The sequence below is a fragment of the Polyodon spathula genome, chromosome 2 (assembly GCF_017654505.1).
Source record: "Polyodon spathula isolate WHYD16114869_AA chromosome 2, ASM1765450v1, whole genome shotgun sequence".
Lineage (NCBI taxonomy): Eukaryota > Metazoa > Chordata > Actinopteri > Acipenseriformes > Polyodontidae > Polyodon > Polyodon spathula.
In genome coordinates, this window is record NC_054535.1 from 32323627 (window position 1) to 32336193 (window position 12567).

Here is a 12567-nt window from a genome sequence, read left to right on the forward strand (position 1 = left end):
AATCATCAATAGACATTCCACATAAATGCCTGTGGTAACCTCTGTTAGTATGTTTTATATGTAAAGAGATATTCGTCTCTTATGTTAGCTTTTTTATGACGCTAAATCACTTAAGTAGATCAGATTTTGCTAAAGGTGAAGCCCGCAGAGCATGAGGAAGGGAAGCTGGCTGATGTTACTAATCCCTCCTTTATTTCCATGGCAGGTGCTGCTCCTATGTGGGAAGACGAGGAAACGGTCCTCAGGCCATTTCCATCGGCAAGAACTGCGATAAGTTTGGAATTGTTGTGCACGAACTGGGACATGTGATCGGGTTTTGGCATGAACACACACGACCAGACCGAGAGGATCATGTAACCATTATTAGAGAAAACATCCAACCTGGTGAGATTCTACAAAAGGACAGGCTCCACTCCTGTTTGGCTCTTTGTCTGGACTGATTATCAAATATATCAGATGTGTGCAGACATCTCATATGTTATCCATGGCACTGTACACCTTACAGACCAATGGAAAAAAGCACGTAATGGAGCGTATCACAGTTTAGAAAACACATTTTTGAAAATGTAAGCATTTTGACAATGACAGCATAGTGTGGCTTATATAGTGTGTGGGTGAAGTTATTTTTGGTAATTGAACAGCAACACACAAAATAAATGTGTTCCCTCTGAAATGTTATGCACTGTAATGAACAGTTTAGGTGTCTATTTGTAATTTTAAATATTACGGAGTAATAATAATAATAAAAAACTAAAAATAAAATACTTTAACTGATTTACATATAAGGGCATTCTGAAGCTTAGCAAGTTAGATGATTAAACAGCATCTGTGGTTATGATTTGTTTACAGGTCAGGAATACAACTTCCTGAAGATGGAACCTGGAGAAGTGAATTCTCTTGGGGAACAATATGACTTTGACAGCATTATGCACTATGCCAGGAACACCTTCTCAAGGTTGGAGTCTAAGGTTCCACATCTCTGAGCTTTAAAATAATATTATATTGTCTAAAAAAAATTGCTATAAGTGACAGGCAACCAGAAAATAAATCCCTGGGTTTAAATAATCAAAACATTTGTTTCCTTTGAAGGTTACACAAGGAACTTTACACTATGCTCCAGAAAATCTTACCTATCAAAGTCTGACTGATCAATTGTCCATTGTGGATGTTTCCATCCTGTTGCCACCAAACCCTGAAATGCTCTTAATGACCTTTTTCACAAATTCCTTTCAAATGTGTTGTAAGACAAATTAAATATCGTTGTGGATCTATCATGTTTACCCTTTCAACTGATTATTTTCCCCCTCTAAAACCAAGAACAATGACAAACCATCAGAAAAGCCTACATTGGGATCCTGCTCCATAGAATAAAATAAAAGTATTATGTATATGTAACCAGTTTGTGCATACCGGAATTTAAAAAAGATGTTGACAGAAGGATTGATGTATAAGGGATTTTCTGAATTGCAGCAAAAATTAACAAAAAAATATGTAAATCAATATGTAATTAGAGCACAAAATGAGATGCTGTGTGTTTTTGTTCTAGGGGCATGTTTCTGGATACTATTCGTCCCTCCCGCGATGAAAATGGTATAAGACCTGCCATTGGCCAGAGAACACGATTAAGTAAAGGAGACATTGCACAGGCAAGGAAGCTGTATAGATGTCCAGGTATTGCCATGTAAAAGTACACAAATAAGGATCAGTCTGTTAAGACATTTCATTTTTTTTATATTTAACTTTGAAGAACACCATCATACTCAACCCAGGGCATACAGTTTATCCAGCATTCGTTAGCATAGAACAAAAAAAAAAATCTTCCCTTTGTGTGCTGAGTGCTTTGGGTTCTTGATGTATAATTGAATTATTAAAACTGTCCTTAAACAAGGCAGGTTAAGAATTGCTATTCTACATCCATTATTTTCACTGACAGACCTTCCCCATAGCATTTCAGTAACACATGTAGCAATGTGACAGCCATTTCCCTTCAGCTAATGTTAGTCAAGTTCATTCCTGCAATGAAAAAGTCAAATGTACCTTTGATTTCTGTTTCAGTCAGTACAATCAGTCTAACGAGTGCACGTTAGTCACGGCCCCCTCAAGAACACTAAAAATATGCAATGACCTTGAACTGATTTGTACATACAACCCTTTTACATATGAGTTAACACTTTTCATTTGAGCATTTGAACACTTAGGTATTCAATTTGACCGCACAAAAATATTAAGAAATGTGATAGAAATAATGGTATTTCTTTTATTTGGAGGACAGTTTTTTGAAGAAAAAAAACCTCTTGATTGAAATCCTGAGATGTTTAATGGCCTCCAGTGTGTGAAAAGCATGTTACGGCATAGTAAACCTGTCCCATTCCGTTTGTTCAAAAATCTCCATTTGGAGTAAATGAGGTTTAATGTTTTTGTAGCAAAGAAGGTATGTGGAGACCCTGTTTACCCTTTATTCATTCATTTATGATACTTCAAAATAAGTTCTCTGATAATGACAGTCTGTTTCCAACCTCCTGTTAATTGTGAATCTGCACTCAGTGTCCTGTTTGTCTCCTGCACAGTAGAGAATCTGCTTTTCTCTGTGTTTACCTGATGGTCAGCCGCATGTTGAAATTCCATATTTAGTACTCAGCGTGAAGATTCACGCACTGTTTCAGAGCCCTTGTCAGATGTAATCTCTCATTCAGTCTAACAAGGCAGCCTCCATTTTAAAGACATATTGTCTTCCCTTTAAAAGCAGAGCCTCATCACTTGTCCCCTTTTATCTGAAGATATTCTCATCATCTATAATTCATTGAGATTATGATGGTGCTTTGATTGCCTGCTGACTGTTGATGCTCTGTAATTGCAAGGTACTTCAGCACTGATTACACTTTCATGGGGGAAAGGTTGGCCTCGTTCACGATCAGGCCAGCAATTCATCAGGTGAAATAACTTGTAGATTGAAAGCCATAAGGGTGGGTGGCTGCTGAGTGACGGTCTAATTGAAGCAGTCATTAATTGATAGGAAAATGAGAGCAGCTGATGCACCGCAGGAAGGAAAAGTATTAATCAATCCCCCAGGAGCTGGCAAAGTGATTGACAGGTGGAACTACAAGTGATAGGCTAATCACTCCTGTGAGAAACAGAATTGTATTTTTCAAGCTCACTTAAGCTCCTTAAATAAATATGTATATTACTAAGCTGTCTGTCATAAGCAATTCCATACTACCGGTTGTATTGTTGTCCCATTTTTTGTTCAATCCTAAACAAGTTACACAAGTCAGCTCTCTAACGGCACTGTGTTTTTTTTAAAAAAAAATAGTATATATATTTTTTTAATGCATGGGTGTTTTATTGTGCATTTGTAGTAGAAACTCTGGATGTCAGTTGTCTCAATGGAATTATTATTATTATTATTATTATTATTATTATTATTATTATTATTATTATTATTATTATTATTATTAATGCTGTTAATATTAGTAATAGTAGTAGTAAAAGATATATTATAAAATAAAGCACACTGAGACCATGACAGTATAGATAAGAGTACATGTTTTGGAATACATCTACCATAATTTCAACATAATTTAAAATTGCATCTGCTTAGCAATATTACCTATAAGATGAATAAAATGAGTTCATATCAATTTCAGTGGTGTAGTGATAAATGGTTTGTTGCCTGACACCGTACATTTTAAAGAATATGCAGTGCCCAGTATGGACAATATGACAGCCACATGTTCCAATTTTTATAAACTAAATTGTGCAGATAATCAAGATTTATGAATGCCAGTTTGCAATATCAATCCAGGCAAAGAAGTGAATTTCTTTATCAAAACACATCAATCCAGCAACTGACAAATAAATGAAACAAATTATTGTGTATGTTACAGCATGTGGAGAAACACTACAGGAGTCAACTGGTAATTTCTCATCCCCTGGATTCCCTAATGGATACCCCTCTTACACTCACTGTGTTTGGAGAATCTCAGTTACCCCAGGAGAAAAGGTAATCCTTCCTTAATTTCTGGTGTTTCAGAAATGCTTTCATTGTCTAGAGACATTTGTACAAAGGCATTTATCAAATACCTATACTGTGTATGCATGTATGGGTGTTGATTAGTTTACCATTAGTTATTTACTTATGGTTTGCTAGTAATCTATAGCATTGACTGAGATAAGCCCATAGCTTTTTGCCTGCCATTTGCTGTAAGGATCACTTTTATCTTCTGCTTGGATCCAAGGGAGTATGGATGATATTGTTTAATCTGTAATGCATCAGTGGGGGTAGGGCTAAGCTTTGGAGAAACCAACCCTTTATCACCAGGGGTTCTGCAAGCAGACACTAGGAAGGGAAATACAAATTTGCATTGCCAAGGTTGCCAGGCACTAAACATAAAACATGTTTTTTAACCCTGTTTATCGATTTTCCGTGATTTCCCCCCAAAAGACAAAATAATATACACAGCTAAAGCATTACCTTGAAACAGATAGCCAGAGCAGAACAAAACACAAACACATATGTCTTGTAGTAAATAATAACAAAAACATGATATCCCCTTTAGCAGGTCTAAAGGCTTTTCTATTTAAAAACATCACCTTAAAGTACAGTGTTGGCAGACTTGCCAGGACTATGCTTGGTGGAACACATCTGATTGAAAAACCTTGTTGTGAAACAAAATGTTTCATCAAGTCTTATTGACAAATAAACCCTTTTTCCTATCCAAGCAAATTTCCTTACAGAAAGTCGTTGCAACAGTCACTCAGCAATGACCATTTTGGCCGTGAGTCTTGCAGTACGGCAGAGAAGCATAAAGCTATGCATTCTGTGTGACCCTCTGCTGTCCCAGGAAGAGCCAAACCAATGCATTATTTGCATTCAGCCTTCAATGGCACAGCAGAATGTGCTTACATAGCCAATATTTTCTGTATCTTGCTGACACACATCCATTGATTGTCCTCTCCAGGGAGACTGGGCCATCCTGTCCCCTTGAACTGCAGGCTGCCTCATCCCATTTGGCTCCAGATTTCTGCAGTGTTGCAGAATGCTCCTTTTCAAAGTCTGCCCATCTCCAATAACCCGGGCAATTGCTCTTAATTTGATTTTTGCTACTAATGGTCGACATATCTTTTTTCAGCTTTTTTCTTTTGATCTTATAGTTATTGGGAGCAGCCCACCTGCTGAGGCTGGGGACAGCTTACTGACCAGTATTATTATTATTATTATTATTATTATTATTATTATTATTATTATTATTATTATTATTATTATTATTATATTTCTTAGCTCTCTCTCTCTCTCTCTCTCTTATATATATATATATATATATATATATATATATATATATATATATATATATATATATATATATATATATATATAGACACACACACACACACACACACACACACACAATTTAAATCAGAAGATTATGCTTGGGGTCTGTAATTGAAGTCCAGTGTGGTGGATTACAAACGCACTGTTAACACCCCCACACCCCCGCCCCCTTCTGAAATAACCTTCCTCAACATACAGGGGAATCAGGAATTAAAGATCAAATATAAACTTCTCTCTCGTAACCTAATGCAATTTAAGAAAAAAATAAAGACTTCACTGTTCGAGGGTTATTCAAGTTCAACTCACTTACTGTAAAGGTCTTTTCACACTACACCACCAAAACCTGTGTTCAGTCGACATAGGGTGGTCCCGGGGTGACCCCTGAGTTCAGCCCTGCATGCATTCACATTTGCAGATGAAAATATCCAACTTGGCTCCCGATATGGCATTCATTTGTCTGTGTGCTTTATTGCAAGCTTTTTTCATTATTTTGCGAAGGAGGGCACTTGTACAACAAGCTCGGAGGAGGCGCCAGCAACGTGTGCTCTGTGCAAGATGTAGCCTTTTCAGGTTACTATGACAACAATCCCGAAACAATCTCTTTTTTTATTATTTTCTTTATTTTTACTTAATTGTGTGTGTAGGCTACATTTGTGTAGAGGGTTCTTTGTGCAACCAAAAGTGCTTTTGTTATTTCTTATTGACTACACTAGTCTTGGTCCTGGAGGATCTCATTATTGCTTAACACTCTTGCCATTTTTTTAATTTTATTTACAACTGTGAACTTTGCCACTTGACGTTTGTTTTTGCCTACTGTCATGCACGTTTTCAACCCGAGGCGAGCATAACCCTGTTTCATTCACATTTAATTTTTCAACCTGAGATGAACGCTTTGTCCTGGGTGTGAAAAGCCCTTAACTGAATTCACATGTTTAATAGTTGGCCTGTGCATGCCAACAAAAACAGAACAGAGCAACAAAATTCTTTGTGTATCCCTGTACTGAGAATTTACAATGAAACACCTCTGAGGAGTTCAAAAATGTGAAGTGGCGTCTCAGGCATATTTTTCTTTTATATTTTCCTTTGAAGCTTTTCAACATGAATTTGACACATCCAGCTGTTAACTTTGCAACAGCTGCAGGTAATAAATAACATATTACCCTCTTAAAATCAGCAGATTAAAGAAAAGCCTTCTGACTGATACATTTAACATTTAGAATAAAAGAATACATTTTAAATACTAAGTCCTGAAGCCACTAGCTTCATACCGAAATAATATATTTTAAAGCTTCCAATGGAAAAAAAGTGCTGTCTCATCAAATGATGCCTTTAGGATTTAAAATTGTGTATGCGCCTGAAAGATACATTTTTAATTTCCTTAATCACAGGCCAAATTACGTAAAAATACCTCACTGTTAGTTTCTGGGTTTATGCAATTCGTTGTCTTTAGCCTTATAAAATGTTCCAGAGGGATTTTTGTTGGCTACTGAAGAAAATTGCAATATTTAAATTGCGTGGCCAAAAAAGTCACTAAATAATTGCAGTATTTGTATTGCCAAAGACAGACTAAAAGGCTGCAAAATTGCTGGGGTGGAGCAGGGGGTGGAGATATTATTTGTTATAACATTGACGTTGATGCTGTTACTTCTGTGTGTGATTTAGTTTGCTGTCCTGGGGTTGAAAGTGTGAAGCAATTGTTTGGCATCATCAGCTGTAAATGTAGTAAGACTCTAACTCTTTTTTTTTTTCATCATATCTTGTAATTAATTAACTGTTTTAGAAAATGCTGTTTGAAAATGTAGCTGAGGTGACAGAAGTGATAAATCTGTTCTGTACAAGTATTGTACTGCCTAGTTACCAGAAGTACCAACATATTTGTACCAACTGATGGTTTCTTTGGTTTTATTTATGACAGATGGAAGGAAGTCTGTGTCCTTGCTCAGAATAACACTGAATTCAGTGAAGATGGCGTTACAGATTTCAGCTGATAGCCCCTCCTGTCTTTTTCCTTTATTTAATTGTAACCCTGACCACCTATGTTAGGAATAAAAAACTTAGCAACCCATATCAGTTCTAACATTTAAAAGCATGTCAAATATGAGGGTTTACTTAGGCCTGTGATGTGTACTCTTGAACAGCAGTACATACAATAAAAGTTCTTTGGACTTTTAACTGGATGCAACTTTCTTTAGGTATATTTATATACCTACTATATTTTGTCTTGGAAACCAACCCACTGAGATGCAACTGGTAGGGGGTCCTGGTGTAGCTGTATTAAGGAGAAGTAATTATTATAAATAAAACACAAAAAGAAAATGTATTTATTTTTCAATATCTATTTGTGTTCAAGATTGTCCTGAACTTCACAGTAATGGATCTTTACAAAAGCAGTTTGTGCTGGTATGACTACATAGAAGTCAGAGATGGCTACTGGAGGAAAGCACCCTTACTTGGTAATAAATCCTTTATTAATTTTGCATCTGCACCAACTTACGTATCTTAGAAGGTGTTATAACTATAACATCCCTAACTGTTATGTATGAAACATGCTTTGCAGTTTTGCAAACTTTTGTAAGCCTTAATGGGTATGGATATGCAAATCTTATACTAACTTATGCTAATGGTTTAATTATGTTAATGTTTTACTAAATTATTGTTTCTTGATTAAAGTCAAGGAAAGTGCTTCATTTTTAATTGAAACATTATCAGACAATCTTTGATTGGGTAGCCTAGATGATTATTTGAAAATCCCCTCTAATCATATTCTAATTTACATTTCTAAAAATTCTGAAAAAATAAAATGTATAAACTTAGTTCATTAGAAATAGTTTGAGAATCAAGCACCGTATGAATTGAGGCACCCTGACTTGTCTGAAATAGGTTTTATCTTCTAACTTACAAGCCTAGGCCTTGCCTGCTTAAGAGGGCATGGCATTCAAAATGAGAACCACTTTAAAAAACCAGTGATATTGTTGAGGACCCCTTTAAATATATTCAGCCCCTCTCCATGAAACAGTGTTGTAAACAAAGAGAAGGTGATTTATGTGGCTTGTGCTGAAGTAAGGGAACACATATTGCTTATTTCTTTTTATTAAAATTGATTTATTTAGTGTGTCCTTAAACACCATGTTCATTTCATTTGAATTTAATTTAATTTGTTGCCATGAAGACCAAATGTAATTTCCTCACAGCAGGAATGAAATTTAAAGTTAATTGGAAACTACAATTTTTAAAGTGAAGAGAAATTATCACATGTCAGTGTCGAACATATTTGATCTCCACTGGCCAAAAAGAAAAGTGAAAATGTAAGCAGCCTTTGTCTTTTACAGGTAGATTCTGTGGGGACAAAATCCCTGCGGTTTTGACATCTACAGAAAGTCGCATGTGGATAGAGTTCCGCAGTAGCAGTAACTGGGTGGGGAAAGGCTTTGCTGCTGTCTATGAAGGTATTTTAATGATGATGTATTGTGCAGTCATAAAATAAAGCAGTACAGAATGACAGTATGCTCACAATAATGAAAAATTGAATTAATAATCTTTTAGTGTAAATCAAACATAAATGTTTTATTTATTTATTGTGTATATCCCATACAATCCCAGTATCTTAAAAAAATATATAAATGGTTATCATTATTTAAATACATTTCAGCATAAAACACTGGAGTCATCTTATATATGTAACACATCATTTTATGTCTAAATTTGTGGTCCCGAAGGGGATATTGTGCATTAGTATAGTAGCTATATATTTTAAAGTATCAGTAGTGGCTGGTTCTGATTTACAAAAAAAAATAATAATAATAATATTCTTATCCTTGGGAGTTTGTTATAAAGAGAGTTGACTGTAGAAATAGTGTTAACCTCTGACTCTGCTGTCAAATATCCTAAATACTGGGTCTTGGAGAAGAATGCTTTATTCAGTGCAGTGAGCATATAATATGACTTCTTAACCAGGAAGCCTGCCAACCAGATTTGAGTCTCCTGACAACCATGTTCTAAATCAATTTTTATCAGCCATCTGCGGAGGTGAGATCAGCAAAGACGAGGGCCAGATTCAATCCCCCAACTATCCAGATGACTACAGACCAATGAAGGACTGTGTATGGAAGATAACAGTGTCAGAAAACTACAATGTGGGATTAAGCTTTCAGGCTTTTGAGGTAAAAGCTTTGAATTGTTCTCTTTTTCTAAGGCTTTAGGAGCACTGGATTATTATCAATTAATTACTTCTTAGCTACTTCCCTCACCTCTCTGGCTTCCTTTTATCAGAGCACACACACACACACACACACACACACACACACACACACACACACACACACCATATATTCAAATAAATTGGCCCTTTGCTTCTCTTTGCAACTTGCTTATAAGCAGAGCCTCATCTGAGAAATCACTGGTGTTTTGTGATATGATATCTCCGTCTATCAGTTTTCTTGCTTTTGTAAATGGTCAGCAGTGGCAGAGTGAGCAATGAAAAAACAGTACCAGCATGAGATAATGGAAGATGACCATCTCAGCAACAGTAAGCCCATTGAGTGGCATAATCTGTAAATCAGATTACTGTGTGTGTCTCTCTGTTTAAAGTGTGTTCTAATTACAGAACATCATTCTATTCTTGTTCTTGAATAAAGTGAACAATTAAAATAATAAGAACCTCATGTTTGTGTAGATAAACCAAAGTTAGGTAAAGCATTGCATTTTATGGCTTACTTTATTCAGCCTATATATTTTGATAAATGTGTTTTCCCAGCACTATTAACCCCATGACCTGAACAACTTTGAACAAAAAATGACTACTCATTATAGCACATGAAATATATCATGCATAAAGAAATTGTACATATTTGCCACTAAATACAAACCAATTAAAATGGACTCTTCTAGCCTTATCAGTGACTTTTGGTCTTATGAGGTAGCAATTTATGATGAATCAATTCACAAGGGTCTTTTGATTACTATGCAAAGCAGCCCAGTCTCAGATGACTACCCTTTACTTTGTTTGCCGCTGTACACATCTGTTACTTCAGCCAAAGATTACTCTATGTAACACAATTTTTGTTCCTGGGTAGTAAGTGTTATTTCCTAATTGCTTATGCCTCAAAAGTATAGAAAATGGCTATTATTCCCCACAAACTTTGCTTTTGTGACCAGGACAGTGAAATTTCAAAATATCACTATTTCCAATGGGAAAATTGGCAAATGTGTGTCTTTTCGTTCACATAAAGTCAGAAAAAAACAACATATGAATCCAAATTAACATGTATTTATACTAAAGTAATACAAAAATGACTACAAAAGATTTAGAAGTGAGTAGTTTTTCGAGATTTACAATTATACTGTAAATTTACCTAAATCTTTTGTAGTCATTTTTGTATTACTTTAGTATAAATACATGTTAATTTGGATTCATATGTTGTTTTTTTCTGACTTTATGTGAACGAAAAGACACACATTTGCCAATTTTCCCATTGGAAATAGTGATATTTTGAAATATCACTGTCCTGGTCACAAAAGCAAAGTTTGTGGGGAATAATAGCCATTTTCTATACTTTTGAGGCATAAGCAATTAGGAAATAACACTTACTACCCAGGAACAAAAAAAAAAAAAAATTGTTACACAATGTTATTCAGTACAAAAAGTGGTTAAATGACACTAGCTGGCAAACATTTGTCAACATTCTTGCCGTTGAAAATATGTTACATTTGTCATACACGTTTTTAAATGATCACTTTCCTTGAAACAAATTAGAAACACTAATACCAACCTTACAGAAAGTTCAGGGCAGAACTGAAAGAAAAGAGAAGAAAGAACCTTCATAGCTTCCACTGACTTGTGACGCACAGGACTTCCTCAGTGTACACAGTGTAGAGATACTCCAGGTTCAGTCTCAGTCTATCAAGTGAAACATTGGCAACATTCATAGGAAACACACTGGCAACGATCCATCATTTCATTCAAACAAACGTAAGGATTTAGAAGAGGGCCGCCTGTAGGCAGAATATGAAATTCCAACCCACACAACTCAGTTAGTACTGATGTTAATTTTAAAAGTTATGTGATCTTTAAACACTGCTTATATTGGAAAAGATCCCAGCCTTAAAACTACTATATTAATGTTTTCATATGTTAATAATGGAGAAATCCACATGTTGTTGAAATATTATATTGTTTTGAAAAATTCCAGGCGAGTTTTATTAAGTAAAAATATGAATAGTATTATATCTCTATTATCATATATTCTCTATAATAATACTGAATTGTCTTTTTTTTGTAATAGTAATATATTGTCAATTTTTGAAAATTATGAGAAAATCCTTTTCTCATCCTTTTAACTGCAATAGTACAGTAATAGTGCAGTAACTAATTTTGTAAAGGATTTTAGAATCCAGAATTTCTTGTTATGCAAGAGTTATTGAATACAAAAATGGGGGTACATTGGGACATTGTTAAAACCATGAGTGCATATGCTGTGATATAGATCTCTTGTATGTTCTGGCAGATCGAAAGGCATGATAACTGTGCCTATGACTACCTGGAGGTGCGAGATGGGAGCACAGAGAACAGCCCCCTGATTGGCCGTTTTTGTGGCTATGATAAACCAGATGATATCCGATCTACCTCAAATAACTTATGGATGAAATTCATTTCGGATGGAACAGTCAACAAGGCTGGATTTGCTGCAAATTTCTTCAAAGGTACAATCTTCATGAAATCAGACATTTTTGTTTTATCACTTCCACAAATATATGCTTTTTTATCACCTGATTATACTGTATGATGTAAAATATATAAAACATATGTTTACATAGATCAACTGTATACTGAGCATCAAAATAAACTTATATCACTTATATTTGAGCATAAAAGGAGACTTGGTACTTATATTTGGATACAATTTAAGAGATGTGATTGAAAAATTACAAACTCGGTTTTAGAGCAGGTGCAGTGACTTTTTCTTGTGCTTATTAACAATTGACATCATGAAGATGCTGCAAAATGATCTGTCGATCTCTCTCTCTCTCTCTCTCTCTCTCTCTCTCTCTCTCTCTCTCTCTCTCTCTATATATATATATATATATAAAAATGTAAAGATATGTTAAGGAAGATAAATAAATACATAAATGAATAAAAATAAGCACCTAGAAAATAAGCAATAAATAAATAAATAAAATAAGCAAAACATGCTTTTAATATGTTTATTGTTTATTGGTTTAGTAACTACGGGACTACTGTG

The 12567-nt window shown here is 35.0% G+C and overlaps 1 protein-coding gene across 4 annotated transcripts in view; it reads left to right on the forward strand.

Annotated features, from left to right (window-relative positions):
• tll1 (tolloid-like 1) overlaps nucleotides 1-12567 on the forward strand; it is an 82646-nt gene that overhangs the window by 38074 nt on the left and 32005 nt on the right. For all 4 annotated transcript variants that reach the window (XM_041219945.1, XM_041219936.1, XM_041219952.1 and 1 more), the window contains 8 exons: nucleotides 206-384; nucleotides 850-955; nucleotides 1547-1671; nucleotides 3885-4000; nucleotides 7680-7782; nucleotides 8659-8775; nucleotides 9344-9489; nucleotides 11833-12028. In XM_041219945.1, coding sequence (XP_041075879.1) covers nucleotides 206-384; nucleotides 850-955; nucleotides 1547-1671; nucleotides 3885-4000; nucleotides 7680-7782; nucleotides 8659-8775; nucleotides 9344-9489; nucleotides 11833-12028 — 1088 coding nt within the window. The remainder of the gene's footprint in view (nucleotides 1-205; nucleotides 385-849; nucleotides 956-1546; nucleotides 1672-3884; nucleotides 4001-7679; nucleotides 7783-8658; nucleotides 8776-9343; nucleotides 9490-11832; nucleotides 12029-12567) is intronic.